At 33.1% G+C, this 22,878-nt stretch overlaps 1 protein-coding gene across 5 annotated transcripts; it reads right to left on the bottom strand.

Annotated features, from left to right (window-relative positions):
* Positions 1–2,903: 2,903 nt before the first annotated feature.
* Positions 2,904–15,429, bottom strand: LOC108320014 (probable anion transporter 4, chloroplastic). Of its 5 annotated transcripts, none has more exons than XM_017551355.2 (9): positions 14,911–15,429; positions 14,135–14,361; positions 13,330–13,699; positions 13,064–13,108; positions 12,835–12,981; positions 11,890–12,027; positions 11,772–11,805; positions 11,110–11,289; positions 2,904–3,106 (listed from the first exon to the last, which is right to left on the bottom strand). In XM_017551355.2, exons 1-9 carry the CDS (start codon positions 15,295–15,297, stop codon positions 3,102–3,104), a joined length of 1,533 nt encoding a protein of 510 aa, XP_017406844.1. In that variant the 5' UTR covers positions 15,298–15,429; the 3' UTR covers positions 2,904–3,101. The 5 variants fall into 5 exon arrangements, 4 of the variants coding, with proteins under 4 accessions (XP_017406844.1, XP_017406845.1, XP_017406842.1 ...); XM_017551356.2 differs by having other exon boundaries at positions 2,904–3,101; XM_017551353.2 differs by lacking the exon at positions 2,904–3,106 and adding an exon at positions 9,787–10,089.
* Between the last annotated feature and the right edge of the window lie 7,449 nt (positions 15,430–22,878).

The raw sequence follows: 22,878 nt of genomic DNA, 5'->3' as shown, positions 1-22,878 counted from the left end.
TAAAAAGTTGTATTTATTATTTTTATTAAATTATAATATAAATATTTCTATTATTGAATATTTTTCATATTTTTATTATATAAAAAACAAGTTGATATTATTTAATAAAAAATTATAATTATAATTTTTACTTTTATTTTTTTTTGTGATTTCTAATTAATTTTAATAAAAGTATATATGAGTAAATTAATACACGAATTTGTCCATTCACTAATTAGTCTGGTCTTGAAATACAAATTAGCGATTTTGCACTTATATTGATTAGACAAATTTTTTCATACACTAATTTTATGAGTCTAACAACATACACTAGATGAGTCATTTCATACATTAATTAGATGATAATAAAAAAAATTACTAAACAAGTATAGAAATACATTGATTATATGAGTGATAGCAACCTTCTCTCTATTCCTAAAGTGACATGTGCCCACTAACTTTGAGTATTTCTCTCCAATGTGAGCTTGACACGTGACCACTCTCTCATAGCTTAGACAACCTATTCTCCATGTCCACCAAGCTAGGTTAAAAGCTTTGACCCCTTGGTGAACCTAGCACATGGACATCCACTTTGGGTCACCATTGGACCTTGACCTTTGTTGACCCAAGTGGTATAAAAACCCTACATTACTTGGCCCAAATACAAGACTCAAATTAAATCCTACAATATGGTCCATAATATAAAACTCAAAGGGAGTTGCTCCCTCCACCCCCACACATCTCTTCCTCCACCTCCCCTTTACTTTTTTGCCCCTTCCTCCACCTTTCCTTTACTATTTTGCCCCTCAGTAAAATTTTATTTTTAAAATTATTGTTTTTTAATTTTATTCATTTATAACATATTTAACTGATAACCTACATAGTTCCTTATATGAGTAAAATATTTTTCTGCAAAGCTTGGTGATCGTGAAAAGAATTATCAAGCAATCTTCCTCTTGTTCTCGATACAGTAGGTGGTGCAGTGCGTTTATGGTATAGTGTCCTTGTCGTGGTTCCTCTCCAGATACGTAGTCATAATCCTTCCTATAATCCTAAACCCTAAAGCCTTCCCATACTTCCAATAATCCTTTTAATATCTAAGCCTATAATCCTGAGCCATAAAATAAAAACGAAACGAAAAAGCAACGCTGTCTCTGGACGGATGACATCCTTCAACGGATGTCAACATCCGTTTAAGGCGAAACGGATGTCGACATCCGTTTTGCCTTAAACGGATGTTGACATCCGTTGAAGGATGTCATCCGTCCAGAGGCAGCGTTGCTTTTTCGTTTCGTTTTTATTTTATTTGTTTATTTTATTTACAGTAATTTATATTTAAATTTATAATTTTAAATGTTATATATGATAAACGGAAATGGAGAAATGGAGAAATGGAGAAGAAGCTTTACGGAAGAGAAAATGATAAACGGAAATGGAGAAATGGAGAAGAAGCTTTACGGAAGAGAGAAAGGTAAACGGAAATGGAAGAGAGGAAGAGGTGCAGAGAAGTAAATCAGAAGTTTTAAATAAATTAAAATATTAAAATAATAAAAATAAAAAATTTTAACTTTTGAGGATATAATTGTCATTTTAAAAGGATATAATTGGCATTTTAGAAAATTGGGGAGGTGGAGGAAGAGATGTGTGGGGGTGGAGGGAGCAACTCCCAAACTCAAATAAATCTTAGACTACTTGACCCAAAATACAAGGCCCAAATTATTCTACTCTACCAAAAACTCTATGATGGTCCAAGAGAGAGAGTCTAGGCCCATCTTCCACATATGACTTTAACTCTTCTTGAACATGTTTGGTCTTGGCTAGAGGGTATGCGATCAATGAGTATAGAAAAATATATTAGATGAGTCTGTCAATATATTGATTAGACGAGTCTAACAATTTTTTTCACACATTAATTAGACAAGTAAGTCTTTATCTATATTATACAAGTTTTTTTATACATAAATTAGACAAGTCTATTAATACACATTAGACAAGTTTGTTTATTCACTAATTAGATGTATCTTGCAATGCATATTAAACAAGTTTGTCCATTCACTAATTAGATGTATCTTGCAATACACATTAGTCAAACTTGTTAATACAAATTATACAAGTTTATTCATTCACTAATTAGATGAATCTTGCAATACACATAAGATGATTCTATTCAAACACTGATTAGGTAAGTATAGTGAAAAACATTAGATGAGTCTATCAATACACATTAGACAAGTCTAACAATACACGTTGGATGAGTCTATCCATACACTAATGAAATGAATATAACAAAAAACATCAGATGAATCACTTCATACATTGATTATATGATTATAAGAATACATAATAAATGAGTTTGTCTAACACTAATTAAACGAGTCTTACAACACACATTAAACGAGTTTGTTCATACACTAATTATATGAGTATAATAATATATATTAGACAAAACTGTTCATATACACATTAGATGAGTCTATTAATACAACTCTATCCATTATATGATTATATGAGTATTGGAACATTAAACAAGTTTGTGTATATACTGATCAGACAAATCTAGCAATAGACATTAAATGTGCATGTCCATATATTAATTAGATAAGTTTATCAATACACTAATTAGACGAGTATAAGAAAACACTTTCATACATTGATTTGTATTGTTAGCGAGATTACTTTACATATTTATACACATCCTTTATACTATTAGAGAGCCTACTCTATATTTTTGTACATACTTTATCTTTTGTATTTTTACCATATCTAATATTTATATTTTTACACACACACACACACACATATATATATATATATATATATTTATAGATTTACTAGACTTATAAATCATTTGTTACATTAAGTTCTATTCAAAACTTAATTATAAATTTAAAAATAATAATTATTTTTTTCATCAATTTCTAAATGCATTTTAATAAACACACAACCAAACACCTACTAGTGTGTAAACACGAGTTTAAAACTAGGTATTTATTGAGATGTATTTCATTGTGTTTCTTCTTCTTGTTCCTGTTTGGTTCATTTATTGGATGGAAGAACAACACTGTATTGTTCCGTTGTTGTGTGTTGTCATCTATTCCCCCACGAGTGCCTCCTTCATCACCCTACACTGAAAATCCAGTTAAAGAAAAATACTCCGATAGCGAAACAATCTTCTCCACTTCATGGGAGATGCAAAACGACATAAAAAGTTGATCCCATTACTCAAACACTAATGAAAAATGGGTAGTAGATTAAAGGTTCAAGCTTTCCCCTTTAAGAAGTCTGTACTTGACAGGTTTTTGGAAACAATCGTGGGTACTTCTTCTTCCAAAAGCAACTTGGGAGTGGAAGAATAACACGTGACAAAAAAAAGAGTATGAGCCAAGCAAGGGGTCATTCTGACTCTCACTTTAAACCATGTGATTTGGGATAGAGAAAACGTTGAACTTTCATGGTTAGGGTTTTTATTGAGAATTTACATTATGATAGTACATTGTTGTGAAATGTAAATTTACATTTTGAATTATATTCTAAAGTTATATTAAGGAACGTATAATTTGAATTGTAAATTTGCATTATAAAAAATCTAAAATGTAATTTCAAATTTGTGTATTTGAAATATAAATTTGCATTATAAACAATCTAAAATGTAATTTCAAATTTGTGTTACATGTTGTATAATCCAAAACTATAATTTTAGCAGAAGTATAATTGAAGTTTTAAAAAGTAGGGGGTGCAGAAAAATGGAAACATGGGATGCAGGAAGAAATTCTCTGAGTTATTATTGGAAGAGTCCGTATAACGTGACACTCATTGTAACAAGAACCGTAGGTGGGAAATAACATGATTCTTATTTCTTAAAGAACGGTAGATGATTTTAGTCTTTTTCATCTTTGTGACTAAACTACCGCTAAATATTAAATGTATGCAATAAAAACACTTAATTCATTAATTAAAGAAGCTTACTACATTAAAATGTTTGGCAAAAACGATTGTTCAATTACTTAAACGAAAGAAAACAAGACATGTACAAACGATTTTTTGTTGTGTAACTTCATTCATTTTATAGATTAAAACATATTTTCAAGTCATATCATTTTAATTATTAGTTCAATTTGCAAATTCTTATAAAAATTTAAAATAAATAATACGGTTAAAGGTTTATTGTCCATTAAGAGAGAAGGGGAGAGTTTTATTTTATTATTTTAAAGTATTAATAATAGGAACAGAAAAATAATAGAATGTTATGTACTAATAGTGTCTATAAATGTTTATGTACTAATAGTGTCTATAAATGTTTAGACGGGCAAACACAGCTGTCACGCGCATAAAGCATGACAGTATTAAGGGGTAAGAAACGGTTACACCTAGTGACCACGTGTCAAACAAAGATGAAGGCATGGGAATGCGCAGAGGGACACGTGAGAGGAGAGGAAATACTAAATGGAGGGATTTCATTCAGGGATAGTCAGTCGGTGGTATGGTCCCTCTTTCTGCAATCACTTTTTCCTCAGATTCTTCTTCTCTGATTTCAGTGTGGATAATTCTCTAAGTTCCTTTCCTTTATTCTTTTACAGGAATGGAACACATCATGGTTCAGCTGTGACTCATACAGTTTTATTTTCTGCATTTGTCATTTTCATTGTTAGCCACGTATTAGTTGTACTGGGACAGCTTTATTTCTCAATAAAATTCCATTGCTCTGTTCGATTTTTATACATACCTCATTTAGTACTGTTACATTGGTGCTTTCATTGTCTTCCATGGCTGAGAACACAAGATTGAAAGAGCTCCAAACCGAGATCCGCACAACGACTGATGATCTGCGTCGTCTAACAGCAACGGTGGAAAAGCTGTAGAGCACGATAGATGAGAGAAATCGAAATTAAGACTCGACGATGGATGAAATCAAATTCGTCTTACAACAACTATTGCAAAATTCCACTCAGACATTTGGAAGTCCTTCGAACTCAAATTCCACAGTCAGAGTTCATCCGCTACATTCTACGAACCCGGTAAAAGACATTTCTTTCGGTTTTCCGCACTTCGATGGCTCCACCCCAGTTTTAGAAAGGATTTTTAAAGCAGATAAGTTCTTCAACTACCACAACACACCTGATGCTGAGCGGGTTGAAATAGCTTCTATGCATTTTGAGAACGACGTGGTGCCATGGTTCCAAATGTTGCAGAAGATTGAAGTGGTCACAACCTGGACAGCGTTGAAGCGTGCTCTGGAATCTCAATTTGGACCCTCTCCCTTTGATTGTCCAATGGCAGAACTGTTTAAGCTCCAACAACAAGGCTCGGTATCAAATTACTATATGAAATTTATGTCGCTTGCAAATCGCTGTGAGGGTTTAACCGAGGAAGCTATTTTAAATTGCTTTATGAGTGATTTAAATGTTGATATTAGAAGAGATGTGATGGCCTTGACTCCAACAAACCTATTACGAGCAGTAGCATTAGCTAAACTGTACGAAGAGAAATATATGCCAGGAACCAAGCCTACTCCTAATTACACCATTCGATACACAACTTCTCCGAAAGTGACTACGTCCGGGGTTCAAAACACCACAAGGACCATCCTACCAACTTCCAAATCTTCCTTACTTCCGTTGTTACCTAACCCACCAGGACCACCATTAAGAAACCCCAATGTCAAAAGAATAAGCCCAGCAGAAATGCAATTACGAAGAGAGAAGGGTCTATGTTATTTCTGTGATGAGAAATTCTCTTTTAATCATAAGTGCCCAAACAAGCAATGTTTTGTCCTGCAATTGGGGGAGGACGAATCAGATAATCTGGAATTAGAGACTGAGTTACCCCAAGACATGGAAGCAACTGGAAACGAAGATCATCACCTATCTTTGAATGCCTTGAAAGGTGGTTTCGGAGTAGGGACAATTCGATTCACAACACATATTGGAACTATGTCAGTCAAAGTATTGATTGATGGAGGCAGTTCTGATAATTTCTTACAACCAAGGGTTGCGGAATTTTTGAAACTTCCCGTGGTGATGACTCCTTCATTCAAAGTAATGGTTGGTAATGAGAATTACATGGAATCTGAGGGCTTAATACAAAATTTGACTTTAATAGCACAGGGCAATGTTTTCACATTACCTGTGTTTCTTTTATCATTCTCTGGTGCTGATCTCATCCTTGGTGCAAATTGGTTGAAGACAATTGGCCCCCACTTAGCAGATTATGATTCACTGCAAATTAAGTTTTTGCAGGATGGTCGCTTCACTACATGACAAGGTGATCGAGACATGTTACCTGAAACAGCTCAACTACATCACATAAGGAGAATGATGGACACTAATGCCCTAGATGAGATATATAGTATGCAGATGGTCCATCAAGCCACTCAAAATTTTCCTCTACTTGAACTTCTAGAGGACATGGAGCCAGACTTGGTGAAATTACTACACAATTACAGCATTGTATTTAGCCAACCGTGTGGACTACCTCCACCAAGGAGTCATGATCACTCTATTCCTTTGTTAGAAGGATCAAATCCAGTCAAGGTGAAGCCCTATAGATATCCTCACAGTCAAAAGGAAGAAATTGAAAAATTGGTAGAAGGTATGTTAAAAGAGGGCATTGTACAACCCAACAACAGCCCTTTTTCATCTCCAATTATTTTAGTCAAGAAGAAAGATGACACATGGAGGGTTTGCACAGACTATAGAGCCTTGAATGCTATAACAATTAAGGACAGTTTCCCAATTCCAACAGTGGATGAACTTATTGATGAGTTGTATGGAGCTCGTTATTTTTCCAAGCTGGATTTACGGTCTGGATACCACTAAATTTTACTGAAACCGGAGGACCGACATAAAACTGCATTCAGGACTCATCAAGGACTCTACGAATGGTTGGTTATGCCATTCGGGTTGTCCAATGCGCCAGCAACATTTCAAAGTTTAATGAATCAAATCTTTAAGGGTGTATTGAGAAGATTTGTCCTAGTTTTTTTTGATGATATATTGGTCTACAGTTCAAGCTGGAAAGACCACCTGTACCATCTAGAAGTGGTGCTGAGGATTCTCCAACAGAATCAATTATTTGCTAAGTTCTCTAAATGCAGCTTTGGAGTGCAACAGATCGGGTATCTCGGTCACACATTGGCAGGAAATGGAATTGCTATGGAGTCTGAAAAGTTGGAGGCAGTAAAAAATTGGCCGAAACCTACAACACTTAAACAATTGCGAGGTTTTTTAGGATTAACGGGGTATTACAGAAGATTTGTCAAAAGTTATGCACAAATAGCTGCACCATTGACTGATTTATTAAAGAAAGATTCATTTAAGTGGAGTGCAACAACAGACAAGGGTTTTCAAGAATTGAAGCTAGCCCTCACCACTGCTCTTGTTCTAGCAATTCCAAATTTTGAAGAACCTTTTGTTTTGGAAACAGATGCTTATGGGTTAGGCATTGGCGCGGTATTAAGTCAAAATAAGCACCCTATTGCTTATTTTTCAAAGAAACTATCATTAAGGATGCAGAAACAATCGGCATATACCAGAGAATTCTACGCTATCACTGAATCTTTGTCAAAATTCAGACATTATTTACTTGGCCACATGTTCATTATTAAAACAGATCAGAAGAGTTTGAAAGAATTATTGGAGCAGACACTCCAAACCCCTGAGCAACAACAATGGCTACCCAAATTTATAGGGTTTGATTTCACAATACAATACTCCCCAGGAAAAGAGAATATCCCTACTGATGCTTTATCTAGGAGCTTTGCAATGGCTTGGTCAGAACCACGTAATACATGGCTACAATCAGTTGCAGAAGCAACCAGAAAAGATGAGGAATTGATGAAAATTTTTCTAGAATGCAAGAACAACTCAGGGAAGAAGGGGGACTATGCAATACAGCAAGATATTTTGACGTGGAAAGGGCGAATTATGCTGCCAAATCATGCAGAATTGATAAATCGGATCATATGAGAATTCCATGGATCAAAAATTGGTGGTCACGCGGGAACTACAAGAACTATGGCCAGACTCAGTGCTCAATTTTTCTGGCCTAAAATGCGGGAAGATATAAGGATGTTTGTGAAGGAATGCTCTATTTGCCAGCAAGCTAAAGTCATTCAGTCTTTACTTGCTGGTCTGCTGCAGCCCCTACCAATTCCAAACTTGATTTGGGAAGACATTGCTATGGATTTCATTGTTGGCTTACCAATTTCGCAGGGTTATTCCAATATCATGGTGGTCATTGATAGACTCTCAAAGTTCGCGCACTTTATTCCATTAAAGACAGGATTCAATAGCAAAACTGTATCTGAAACTTTCATTCAACATATTGTCAAATTATATGGATTTCCAAAATCCATTGTGTCTGACAGAGATAGAGTCTTCATTAGCAACTTTTGGAAGTTATTATTCAAGTATCAAGGCACCACTTTAGCCATGAGCTCATCATACCATCCTCAATCCGACGGCCAAACCGAAAATTTAAACAAAACTTTGGAGATCTATCTCAGATGTTTTGTCTTTGACCATCCTAAGAAATGGCTGGAGATGCTCCCATGGGCTCAATTTTGGTATAATTCATCTTTTCACCATAGTATTGGTATGTCTCCCTACCAAGCGGTCTATGGAAAGTTACCACCAACTATAATTAAATATGAGCATAGTGACAATGACCCCGTAGACCTACAAGAGAGCTTAAAGAACCGTGATGTTTTATTGAAGAAATTAAAAGCTAAGCTTCACCATTCTCAGAATTATATGAAGGGGCAAGCGGATAAGAAAAGAAGAGATGTTTTCTTGGAAGTAGGGGATCTTGTTCTAGTGAAATTTCAACCCTACAGGCAACATTCGGTGACCCTGAGAAGGAATCAAAAGTTGAGCTTAAGGTACTTTGGACCTTTTAAAGTTATTGAGAAGATTGGCAAGGTGTTTCCAAGACACTGCAAGTCACATAAATATGGGTGTAGTCCCTGCAGTTTTGTAGATTTTAGCTACTACTGTTGATCCCGTCACCCATCCATCATTGATGAGGATTTAGTGTAGTCCCTGCAGTTGTGTAGCTCTTAGCTTTCAGCTACTACTGTTGATCCCGTCACTCATCCATCATTGATTGGGAATCAGTCTTTGCAGCTTGTCATTGTCCACCACTGCTCTCCTTCATCCACTTTTGAAGTTGAAGTTTCACAAGATGTTGTTAGTCCATCTATGTTTGCCTCACACTCTTGAAGACAAATCATCTAGTTCAACACTGAGTTCATCTATTCCAAGCTTAGTTCATACAATTTGTATGCTCCAGCTTGAGGGGGAGTGTTAGATATATTATATCTTTTATCTTTTAGTTAGTTTGTTATTATTTCTCATTTGTATTTTGGGCTTAGTCCATATTTCTTCTATTATAAATAGAGAACCCTATGTGTGTATTTTACACAAGGGAGATTAATCCAAATATAGTTTTTCACTATATTCAACACTTACAAACTCCTACTCCCAGATTCCGCAAAAATACACCCAGTGTTCCACATTTCATTGCTTAAGAAATTTCATGGAGATCCTAAGCAACCATATTTTCCATTTTATTTTATTATTTTAAAGTATTAATAATAGGAACAGAAAAATAATAGAATGTTATAAACTACTAGTGTCTATAAATGTTTATGTACTAATAGTGTCTATAAATGTTTATGTACTAATAGTGTCTATAAATGTTTATGTACTAATAGTGTCTATAAATGTTTATGTACTAATAGTGTCTATAAATGTTTAGACGGGCAAACACAGCCTTAGGGAGTGCAAAGCACAAAAATGGACTCCATGATGAGCAAGATAAGAAAATAAACCTTTTTACTGTATTTTTTTTCTTCTCTTTTTCTAAATTCATTCTCGGAACACAAAAAACCTAAAAACTCCAAATGCTTTATGTCAATGCAAATGGGAAAGCAAAAAACAAACTATACATAGATCATTTTACACTATGTAGATGGTTAGTATCTGTTTTACACTTCACAACCGTGATGGTTAGAACACGTAACCATCACTGTCATTCTTCGGCTATCTCCTTTGGCATACAAGAAATTGAACTGTACATGATACAGTAACTTCCAGCACTCTCAGACAACAGCTATGAGAGTTTGAAATACATCTCATCAGCAATTTACAAATTAACAAGAGTTCAGCATTTACTATAACAAAATTAAAATTCTAAAATTTATTTTAACATACAAAAGAATACTTTGTAAAACGTAAATTATAGAGAGAGCATATTCACTCAGGGAGGATTTATTTATCGTAAGTGAGCAGAATAAATCTTAAACCATGCAAGTTATACAAATGAAACAAATTAAGTGTAGTATAAAATGTTGGAGATTCTACATTGACTAGAGATAAGCTGATTTTATAATATATAAATGGTACAAACATCATCTTACAAGTCAATTTTGAATGATTGAGTTAGGTTTATAATTCATTCTTAACATGGTATCAGAATCAAGTTTGGAGATTATCCTATTGAAATCCATGGGTTAGAACTTATCTTAATGAAATTTGTTATTTGTTGAGTCTATTATTCTACAAGATAATCCATTAATGTCTAGTTCTACTCACAAGATGCATATGCCTTGCCAGAGTTGTGTTGGAAGTCTCACGTTGACTAGAGATAATACCAATTCATAATATATAAATGGATGCAAACCTCACTTTACAAACTATTTTGTGAAGTTGAATTAAGCTTAAAGTTAAATCCTAACATAAAAGGCCACATTTTCTAATGGTTTAATCTTGACTATTTATGTTAGATCCAATATTTTTTCCTCAAACAATATTATTTACTTTATATCCTCCTTATATTAGTTTTATACACCAAAGATGAGTTAAGCTTAAAGTCCAATTCCTAACATAAAATGTCACATTTATGTTAGGAATCTAATTGGTTTAATCTCTATTTATGTTAGATCCAATGTTTTTTCCTCACACAATACTATTTACTTTATATCCTCCCTATATTCGTTTTAGTTTTCGAGACTTACAAACAAGACTACACAGGGGATGTACCAGTGTCCACAAAAGCAACACTAATACGGCAGGAAAAAGTTCTAAACATATATGCAAGTTGAAAAGCAAATCTACGTATATTTATACTCACCAGGATCATCAAAATTTACTCTTTCTCCAGTAGAGAATAGGCAGTAGAAAAGAGCAGCAAGAAAATAAAGGAACGATGTAAGCAACAAAAATCCTGGGAAGGAACCGACTAGCTCAACAAAAAACCCAGCTCCAACTGTTCCTATAATAGCAGCCAATGTTCCAGCAGTATTCGATATTCCTACAATAAGAAATCAAGAGGTCTTCATTATAAGAAATCTAATTGTGAATCACACAGACAAATATTTTCCCAGCATTTGACAGATTGTGCACATATTTTACCCTATTTTTGCCATATATGTTAAAAGACCACTACCTAGCATTAAAATTCCTTTGAATGTTAAAAGTCAAAGTCCAATCTATCCAATTCCAGGTCTTGCATCCATCCAAGCAACATGAAACTTTCATGAAGTGCGTGCTTTATACATCTACAGCAGAGCTTGGCCAATCATAGCTCAATAGATTAAATAAATAGCACAAGAAAATTTCTTCAACTAATTCCTTTGCTAGTTAAATAGTACCTTTTACAACACATCATTAATAAAGATAACACAATACAGGCTCCAAACGATTTCAAATGTATTTCCTGATAAAAATGTGCTACTAATTTTATTGAATGTAACAAAACATATACAATACATTTACCACAAGATGAAAGCATACCATGCAAAACACCAGAGTACTGTGGTGCAATCTCCTGTGATGACAAAGGAAATGAACATTATATTAGAGAGAGAGAACTACTAACAAAAAAAAAATTGTTTGACATAAAGTAGAAAACCTGAAGGTTCACAAGAAAGCCAGAGTGACTGAAAGATTTCAGGCCAAAAGCTAAAGTAAGCCAAGCAGAGCCAACTGAGGGGCTTTTTGCTGTCGCTAAGCCAATGAGGCAGAGTCCAGGACCAACAAAACCAATGGTCTGCAGCGAATGTGCTCACAAACATTACATTGTAAACTAATACATAGTGAGAACAACCAAGTTCAAACTAGGATACGAGTAGAGAAAATTAAGATAACTACAATAAGAAGACAATCAAAGCTTTTTCCCACTAAATGGGGTCAACTACATTAATCAAATGACACAATTGGGCACCATCCAAAACCAAAAATTTAAATATTACATGATCGTGAGTTTCAAATACATGACGTGCTTTGATAGGACCCAGAAATATGAAAGAATAGAGAACTATGAGATTCAGATAAAAACTGAAACAACAAAGGATAATTCCCTCTTTCTCTCTCCACTCATCCATTGACACCTGTCCTATATCTTCTGCCTCCAAACAGCAAGGACAAACTAGTACTTAACTGATACTTCTCAATGATCTTACGCTTTAAAAGATACAAACACACACAAAAAAAATACATTGAAAGGATGAAAAACAATAAAGATATTGGAAGAAATTCAGATAGGGTCAGCCTAGAATGATTTATGCATAATGTCCAAATAATCACTCACTGTGGTTATTCTGTTTCAATTCCTAAAGGGTCACTTGGGTTGGCGTATCTCATTCTCCCAAAAATCCGGGAGCAGTTTGCAATGAGTCGTGACATTAATACAATAGGGAAATATAGCTTTTAACTAAATTAGAAATAGAAATTTGTTACCGATAATTCACAATTCATTTGCAATCTATTAGAAGGCATAAATTTAAAGTCTGCCCTTGTAGAAATGCAATATGTTCTATGTCTCTTCTCTCTTTATAATGTATGCAATGCAACATACCTGCATAATCTTCCGAGTCAAAGTGACACTCATACCACTTTGTATCATCATATCCGACCACAAACCAGCAAGGTAATTCATGATAGCCATCACAGCCCATGGAACTGCACTAAACCATGCTGCATGTCTGAGATCCACTCGATACACCTACAATGTAAAGCCATTTATACATGAGTGTTTATTTCTAAATATTTTTATCATTCACAAAACTAAATAAGACAGAACTTACCGAGCTGAAGTATATGGGCATCCAGGAAAGAACAATAAAAAAACCCTGTGAATGGGAAAAAAAAAACAAAATGGGAAACAAATAAGAAGCCACATGATGTGGCTAGACTGGGAACTGAAGGTTAGATGCCACATGGAAATTGCAACAAGATATGTGATCCGAATTGCAACATGATAAATGACAATTTGCCATCAAACATGACAATTAACAACTCCAATTAAGAGCACCAGTAACAACTAAACAAATGCTGGAGTATGAAACATTACCCAACTGTGCATGGCATTAGCAACGATCAGAGACCATGTTGGCAGCTTTGAAAGCAAGCGCCTGAAAGGAGGGACCACTTTAACTTTCTTGGACTTAGATGTCTCCACTGGAAAAGACGTCTGCCTTCTATTTAATATATACTCCAGCTCATATTTTGATATTTGAGGACTCCGATCAGGAGTGCTAGACGTTGCTGACAACCACACCAACACCCAAAGAAAACCAGACAGTCCAAAAATCACAAAGGGACTAAATATACCACCTTGCGACATGAGAATGGGAGAAAGTGTGAGCCCTATTGCACATCCAAGCTGAAACCCAGCCATCGAGATTCCGACAGCCCTTGATCGTTCTGTTTTTGGAAACCATCTTAAACAAAGAACCAAAACCAATCATTATAAATATAAAGCCTTTTCCGATAAGCTCATGTTAGACATCAAATATCAAGCCTTTCTCAATCCAGCAACTTCATAGTTCACACAATCACGACAAAGAGACAAGCAAAGCCCCTTTAATGTCATGACAAAAGATAAAAACTCGTAAATCATAACATAACCATAGTATTATAACATTATAACTACCATCTCAACGAAAATTGTGCAGCAGAAGGCATAAAACGAGCGCTGTATTTGGTTTCAGTTTCACAGTGCCGTTTTCAAACTCATGTTTGGTGCTCTGAATTATGAAATTTACACTAGTCTTTGCTACAAACATGTCTTTTGAGATAAAGAGCTTTCCAAACATTAATCGCTTTGCTTCAGACACAACATTGACCAAAATCAAGTTTGTAAAGAGTCACCTTACCTGGCAACCATGTTATTCATGGAAGGAAGAGCGACACCTTCAGCAGCGCCAAGCATAGCACGAACGACTAGGAGAGCCAAGAGAGAGGTCTGAGCAGCCCAAGGCGTAAGAAAAGTAGCAAGTGACCACAAGGCCACTCCCCAAGCCATTACCACTTTGCCACCGTAGTTATCCACCAACATCCCTCCAACTATAGGAGAAGCCAGATACCCCCACAAAAAAGACGACTACATCACCACAAACCAACCCCACAATAAAATCAGAATAAAGTGTTACTCTGCAAACAAATCACACAAACTCATAAATACATCTATCGATTTTAATTAAAATCCTACACAAATTGATCCTATCTTTAGTCAATTTAGTTAATGTGATTCTTCCAACACACATATTTCCAAACATTAATAGAAAATCTAATTACGACTCAATAGCATATAACATTGGAACAATATACTCTAAGACATGACTCGGATATCCGATATTTATGTTATGAACTGAAAGTTTAATTCAATCTTATAAAATTAATTTGCAAAGTAAAGTTTGTTTCATTTATATGCCATAAATTGTTATAAAATTAATTTGTAAAGAAAAGTTTATTCTATTTATATACTATAAATTGGCCTAGTCGATGTGTGTAACTTTCAACAAGTGATGCCAAGGATTATTTACAGTCAGTTGAGAGTCTAAAGATTTGCATGCCCATAAAATTTATAACATCAAGAACCGAAAATAACAATATATCAGAGTCAATTCTTCAAACAGTTGGCGTGCAGAACCTGGACGATTCCGGCGAAGGCTCGGCTCCACCCGTTGGCAAGGGACAATGGCACGATGACTACGGACATGACGACGCGATCGGCGTTGCAGAGGGCAAGGGCGAGGGCCAGCATGGACACCACTTTGACTCTCTCCGAAGTGATGAACTCTGCGAAACTCGGCTGTGGCTGTTGGCTCTCCTCGGACCTCGAGTTGAAGTGAGCATCGTTGGAGGAAACACGAAGACGGGGAAGAGAACGGAGTGAGAGTGAAACTTCGGCGAAGTTGAATTCCTTCTTCTTGGAGTGAGGTTTGGGAAAGTGGAGCGCCGCCACTCCGGCGCGGCGGGTTTGGGGCAGCGAGAAGGGTTTGGCGACGGAAGCAATGGCGGAGGACAGCGCAGCCATGGCCGCGGTCGGTGGAAGGTTTCAGTGAGTAACAGAATTGAGTTGGTTGGTGCGGTGGTTCACAATTACGCTAATGGCCTTCGTTTGATCATTTTTTTTCAGTCAGTTTAAAGAATATTGAATTACCACTCACTTCATTGAATAATAGTATATCAATAAGTATTGAAGTCGTTTACCTTGAAAGGGTACAACCGTCCACGTGTTAATCTTTACGCTAAGCATTTATCTATCCTAGTTCTTACAAATAATACTATTTTTTTTATCTCCATTTAATTAATATGTAAATTTAAATCTGTTTAGTTTCAATCATTTTGAACAAAAAAGGAAAAATATATATATATATATATATATAAATATATAAAGTTAGGAACTCAATTACCATTTTTTGTAAAAGAATCTATTTGTTGTCTAAATCCAACTCAATTATCATTTTTTCATTACATCTTAGTTCCTTTTCTGACCAAACAAAGCGGATGTTGGGCGTTATATAAGGGAGAATGAGAGAGCGGAGCGTGTTATTATTGTTCCTTTTTCTAAGTTATTTCTTAATCACACTTAAACTATTTTATTTTTCAATGTATTCTGTAAAGCTTTAACTCTTGTTTTTAAATTTTCTAACTTCTTGTTAGCTTAAATATTAGGGAGAAGTTTTTTTAGTAAATATTAATGTATAATCACATATTAAATTAGCTGTAACAAAATAAATATCTATTCATATTTGAAAGGAATAAATGTATCTATAGTCAAAACAAGTTCTAATTGTTAAGTGAATCTAAATTATCACGAGTTTAAGCTAGGTTAGAATTTTTTTTATAAATATAGATTGAACTAATCTAACTCATATAGATTGAACTAATCTAACTCATATAGATTAAACTAATCTAACTCATCTAAATGGGTTTGACTCTCAAACACTGTATCATCTAACTCACCTAAATGGGTTTGACTCCAAACACTATATCAATCAAGTGCAGTGAAATTTCTCTTAAACTTGACTGTTACAATACATTGAAATATAAGATATATGCTTCTCCTTGCAAAAGAAACATATTTATATTTCATGGTAAGAAATTTCACTCACATCAAAATAATTAATTAATAATTTTTATTTTCTTATTAAAAGGTATTATAACTTTTGTATTATACTCCATCTTGAAATATTTTAAATGTAATTTTTCAATAAGTAGTTTTATCACAATATCTATAAGGAATTTTATTTGAGAATATGATGAGCAAAATATAAAGTTTAATTGATGAGAAAATCTTCACGCCTTTAAATAGTCGGGACACTTATAATATTACAGGAATAAAAATAAAAACTCAAAATAAAATATCAACTATCTTAAATATAAAATTAGCTTAATCTATCATAAAATAATATTGTACTTAGATAAACTGAAAATCATAACTACGTATCCCTATTTTATCTTTATCAAAATCAAACTAAATATTACTAGACCCAAAAACTAAAAATAATATTTAAACAAAATTATTAATAAAATCCTAAAATTTAAGTATATCCTAACAAACTCCCCCATAAACTTAAATCCTTTCTTCCTTCATTCGGTTTTCTGTGTGCATCATCTCACACTAGGTTTGCTTCTTTCAATCAGATTTGACTTTTTCTTTTTCCTTATGGCCCTCCTATCTTTTACCTTGGTTGACCTCTTTAATGCTTTGACTGACTTTGTTATGCTCGACTTCTCAATAACCTTGACCAACTCGTTTATGATCTTAGGCGATTTCTCAACAATCTTGGCTGACATCTTCATCGGGTTCTTCTCAATATCTTCATCTTCCTCTTCGTCTGGTTCAAGAAAATGAAATGTTTTCTCTTCCTTTTCAAGAGCCGTCTTCTTCAGCTCCTCAAGCTTAACCCTCTATTTATTCATAATGTCATTAACTTCATCAAGAAGACTTCCTATTCGCTGAATCTCTTAATCTTTTTGTTTCAGTTCTTTCTCCAGGTTCTCCTTCTCTACAATTGTTACATCCTTTACCGAGATCACTTCATCCATTGTTGGGATTGGCCTCTCCATGTCCACTACATTCGAGCTCTTTGCCAACAATAGAGTTTCACACTCTTCTTCCGCATCTTTAGTAAGGAGATTTGTCTCCCCCTTTGTCTCAGCCTTGCAATACTTTGCAATGTGGCCAACCTTGCCATAATTGTAGCACTTTCTTGATCTATACTCATTTGCACAGTGGCCATACTTGTCACACTTAAAACACTTACTCCTGACTGATCTCCTAGGCCTTTTCCTTGTCCTCGGTCACGCCAATTCTCTTGATTGGTTTACTCTTCATTATCATTCTCAAAATTATCTCGACGACGTCCACCTCGTCCTCGGTTTCCTCGCCATCTACCGCCAGGACCTCGGCTCTAAATAATCTGAGTTTTATTCGAGTCAAACTATACATGTAGTGCTTGATCGTCAGGTTCCCTCCTTTTCTTTTTCTTCCTCAATTTGTGGGCTTTTAATGACCCAACTAACTCCTCCATAGTGAGAGTTGACAAATCCTTTGTCTCTTCAATAGTGACCATGATACTTTCAAAATCATCTATCAGATTTCTCAAGATCTTTTCTGCAACCCGGTTAGGAGGAACCTCTTCTTCGTTCATTCCGAGTTGGTTGTCCATCTTCTGCACTCGAGATATAAACTCGACAACTCCCTCCTTTTCATCCATCTCCCTATGTTCAAACTCTCTTTTGAGGGCTTGTACTCGGACCTGCTTCACACAAGTATCTCCTTTGTATGCCACCTTCAAAATTTCCCATGGTTCTTTTGCTGACTTTGCATTAGCTATTTTCTCGAATCCAGATTCAACCACTGCATTATTTAGAAAGTACAAAGCCGATTTGTCTTTCACTCGGTGTCTTTTTCAATGCAGCAATTTGGTTCACTATCTGATGCTCATCATCCGCGGGTTCATTGTACCCGTCCTCCACTATGTCCCATACATCTTGGGATCCAAGAAGAACCTTCATCTGCAAAGACCAATTGTCGTAATTGGTCTTTGCCGACAATTGTGGCACACTCATCCCATTGACTACCTTTGTCATCTCTCTCACAAAAAAAATCAAGCACTCACTTTTTCTCTCACAGTGTTTGACTCTCTCCCCTCTCTCTCGGTACTTAGAGCATAAAGCTCTGATACCACTGTTGGGTCTATCAAGGAAGAGGTTCATTAGGGAGATATGAGCCCAACCACATAAGGGATTGACACCATTCTCTACCCAAAACCTTAAGACAATGAGTTAATGGGTCTTTCATCTTTACATAATGCTCTAATTTCTCATTTCTATCCAACATGGGACTTAGACTCATAGTTGGATTCCCAACAATCTGCCCCTCAAGGGTGAGTCCTTCCACATAGGTACACTCCTCCTCTAGTAGAAGCATTCCCAACCAACCACAACCACGAATAGCCCTTTCCAACCACTGTTAATCTTAACGAAACTTGCTTACCTGAATATCCTTTGCCAGGAAGACTTTCGGTATAGGGATCATTATACTCGTCTAAGCCGATTTCCAAGACAAACTATTGACTCTAATATCACTATTAAGAAAATCCCACGTTATACACACTCAAATATTTTCCTAAAATTGAGTCTGCTATTCGTTGATAATTGAAGGGCTTTAAATAGCCGTGACACTTACAATGTTACGAGAATAAAAATAAAAACTGAAAATAAAATATCAACTATCTTAAAAATAAAATATGCTTAATCTATCATAAAATAATATTGTACCTAGATAAAATAATCATAACTACGTATCCCATTTTTATCTCTATCAAAATCAAACTAAATATTACTAGATCTAAAAACTAATAAAATAATATTTAAACAAAATTATTAATTAAATCCTAAAATTTAAGATTATCCCAACATTAATCTCACATATTTTTAGATAAGTTAGAACTTGCATTATAACATTTACCATATCAAATAAAACCATTTTAACTTTTCTTTCTTCTACACCATTAGTTTGAGACTATATGGAGATGTTACTTCTTGTATAATAGCACGATTTTCACAATAAAATAAAAACATTTCTAAAAACATGTATTGATTATCTTCATAAGAACAAATAATTGATTTTGCACTTCAAAATTATATAATTTAAATTGTGTCTTACCAAACTTCTTAACATTTTTAATAATAAAAGAAGAACGGTTAAATATTTTTATTAGAAAATAAACACATAATAGTTAAACAAATAATCACAAATATATCATTTACCAACAAAAACATCATGTCTAGAAATAACAACTCAATTGCACTAGAAAAACACTTTATACTCTTATTGGACAACAAATAAGTTTTTAAATTCATAGACATAAAAAAAAGCATTTAAAATAGTATAGTTTCTAAAAAATAATTCTAATTTCATTTGACCCTTTCTTATAATGTGTGTCATGCTCTCATTTTTCATATAAAATAAATTTCAAAAGTAAAACATTTATAAATGAACTAACTCACTAATCCACTAATCCGTGGTGGACCAAATCAAGTTATAAAATTTTTGGCTCACCAAAAAGTTAGTCGAGTTGAATTGATCCATTTTTACTCAACTCATGATGAATCAATCTCTAAGTCAGATTGGTTCACTTTAGCATCCTTAGATTTCGAGTATTATGAAATGTTAAATAATGTATCTTTAAGTTGGTTCTTTTGAAACAAATATTTATAAACAATATATAGATGAAAGTAATTAATTATATTTTTATAAATAATAAATTATTTAGTATTTTTAAAAAGTATTTTAAGCCATGAACAGAGAAATGATGGATTGTCTTAACTTAGTGATTAATTATGATAAGAAATGATCAATTATATTGTGTGAGTGTCGTATTCATCTAAGCATTTAATTGATTATTTAAGTAGTAAGGATAAGAAAAATGCTTTAAACAATTGATTGTCAAGATAATCAGGTCAATAGATATATTTAAATTGGTCTTGATGAATGATAGATTCAGTATTGTAAGAAATATTCTTATTCAAACTATACCTTAAAACTAATATTAAAAATCACATTTAATATATTTAAATATATTAAATTATATCAAAATATTAACTTAAATTAAATAATTATTAAAATTTAAATAAAAAATAAAATTTTAGAAACATGTGTTACTCGAATACAGAGATCTAATAAATTTATGATCGGATACGAATATCCGATAAATAAATTTTTCTAAATTTTTGATTTTTATTTTAATTTTAATAATTATTTAATTTAATTTAAAATTTTAATATAATTTAATATATTTAAATATATTAAATATGATTTTTAATATTATTTTTATTTTAATTATTTTTACTCTTATTTCAGTTGTTATTATTTTTATTTTTTAATAAAATTATTATAAAAATATAAATTATATTTTAATAATTATTAAAATATAAAAATATAATAAATAATGCTATAATTTTTAATTAAATTAAATATTGATTAAATTTTAAATAAAAAACAAAACTGATTTTCGATAACAAGTTTTTGAATTTTTTTTTATTTATTTACAATTTAATAATTGTTTAATTTATTTTAATATTTTAATATAAGTTAATATATTTGAATATATTAAGTCAAATTTTATATTATTATTATCATTATTATTATTATTTTATTTTTATTTTTATTATTTTATTTTTATTTTTTAATATAGCTGTTATTATAATATAAATCATATTTTAATAATTATTAAAATATAAAATTATATTAAATAATATTTAAATTTTAAATTAAATTAGAATTATTATTAAGGTGGTGTAGACTGTCTTTAATAAGAAAGAGAAGAAAATAAAAAAATATTTATTAAAATGTCTTTAATAAGAAAAAGAAGAAAGTTAAAAATGAAATTTGTAAAAAAGTTGGAGGTGCAGGATGTCGAAGGTTAAAAATGAAATTTTTGGAGGTGCAGGATGAAATGTTAGAGGTGTAGGATGAAACACTCAAAGAAAAAGGGTGTTGTTCCCTCCACCACCACCCCTTGCTCCCTCCATCACTCCATTCCTTTTTTACCCTCTCTTTATTTTCTCATTCCTATTTTACCCTTAGTAAAATTTTAGGGTTAATATTTTTTAACCTTTACCCACTCCAATCATCTACATGCATGCAGCGACAACTCTTCTTCCTCTTTATCGTTCGTCCCCTCATTGTTTCATTGTGCTCTTCTTCCTCTTTTTCATGTTCCACTTCTTTCTCTCATTCTTTAATTGTGATAGAATTGTGGTCTCAGAGTGTGGTGGACTTTCATTAGCTGGTGTGCTTAGTGAGAGATTGCAAGTGGTGGTGGAAGCAATTGATCACCCGTGCCAAGATCGGTGTGTGGTGGTGGTGTCGTGGTGCTTGAAGGATTCGTCGTGAAGGTGCGTAATAAACCCTAAAAAAATAAACGTATAATCTTAAAACGGATGTGAGCATCCCTCAACGGATGTCAACATCTGTTTAAGGAAAAACGGATGTCGATATCCGTTTTGCCTTAAACGGATGTTGACATCCGTTGACGGATGCTCACATCCGTTTAAAGTCACATGTTTATTTTCTAGTTTATTTTTATTAGTTTATTTTTTTTATATTAATTTGGAGATATTTTAATAATGTAATTTATATGTTTTGATGTATTATTTTTTAATGTATTTTTTATGTGTTTTAATAATGTATTTTTGAAGATCTTTATAGTTATTAGTTTATATTTATATTTTTTTTTATTTTGCAGTTATATATAATTAGCTTTTTGTTTTAATGTTTTTGTGTAATATATATTTTTTATATATGGTTTTTGTATTCTTTAACAATTTTATAATTATATAAAAAAATATTTATTAGTTTAATTATATGAAATATATTTTATTATATTAATATTTTTGTAATTAAAACAAACAAATGTGGTGAAGTTGGGGTGGGGGGGGGTGGAATCTGAAAAGAGAGAGAAGGAGAGTTGGGAGGTCGGGCTGAGTGAAAAGTAAAAATGGGTAGAAAGATAAGGTTTGAGTTTAAAGTAAATAAATAGGGTTAAAAGTAAAAAAGGTTATTTTTGTAATTAAATTTTTTTTGGAGAAGGGTGGGGAGGTGGAGGGAGAAGTGGTGGTGGTGGAGGGAGCAACACCCCAAAGAAAAAGAGATTTATAAAAACTAAATAGAAATATGAATATTAGTTTTATGTTATTTTAAATTTAATTATTCCACTAATGTAAATTTCTAAGATCTTATAACAATATAGGAGTTATGAATGTTCTATTTGGTGTACTTAATCAAAACGATCACTATCAATGTAAAGATTGTACCTTGTACTAAGACTAGTTTGGAAATCTTGTTACCTATGGTTCATCCACCATCTTGCATAACCAAAATTGGGAAAGTGCTAGTAGAGATATTTCTTCTGTAATAGATGACTTGGTGAATGACAATTAAGAAAATAATTTAAAAGAATATTTAGAGAAAAAATGTGAAAAAAACCCAATATATTAATTTATATAATAACGTCAAGATGAAAAGAATTTTTTTTTTTAATATAGTTTAGAAGAAGAATCTCATGAAAATTCTTCACATGAATCTTAATAAGAGATTCAT

Source organism: Vigna angularis, chromosome 7 (assembly GCF_016808095.1).
Source record: "Vigna angularis cultivar LongXiaoDou No.4 chromosome 7, ASM1680809v1, whole genome shotgun sequence".
Classification (NCBI taxonomy): domain Eukaryota; kingdom Viridiplantae; phylum Streptophyta; class Magnoliopsida; order Fabales; family Fabaceae; genus Vigna; species Vigna angularis.
Note: the sequence above shows the minus strand (reverse complement) of the source record. Positions and strands in the feature narration are given on the sequence as shown.

What these genes read in the sequence shown, in the direction of transcription:
- LOC108320014 (XM_017551353.2), bottom strand. Translation starts at nt 15,297, where the DNA reads ATGGCTGCGCTGTCCTCCGCCATTGCTTCCGTCGCCAAACCCTTCTCG. An exon ending in TGCCCATATACTTCAGCTCG is followed by an intron (nt 12,982 to 13,063) that starts GTAAGTTCTGTC and finishes TTTACATTGTAG; the next exon opens with GTGTATCGAGTGGATCTCAG. An exon ending in GTACTCTGGTGTTTTGCATG is followed by an intron (nt 11,290 to 11,771) that starts GTATGCTTTCAT and finishes TTCTTATTGTAG; the next exon opens with GAATATCGAATACTGCTGGA.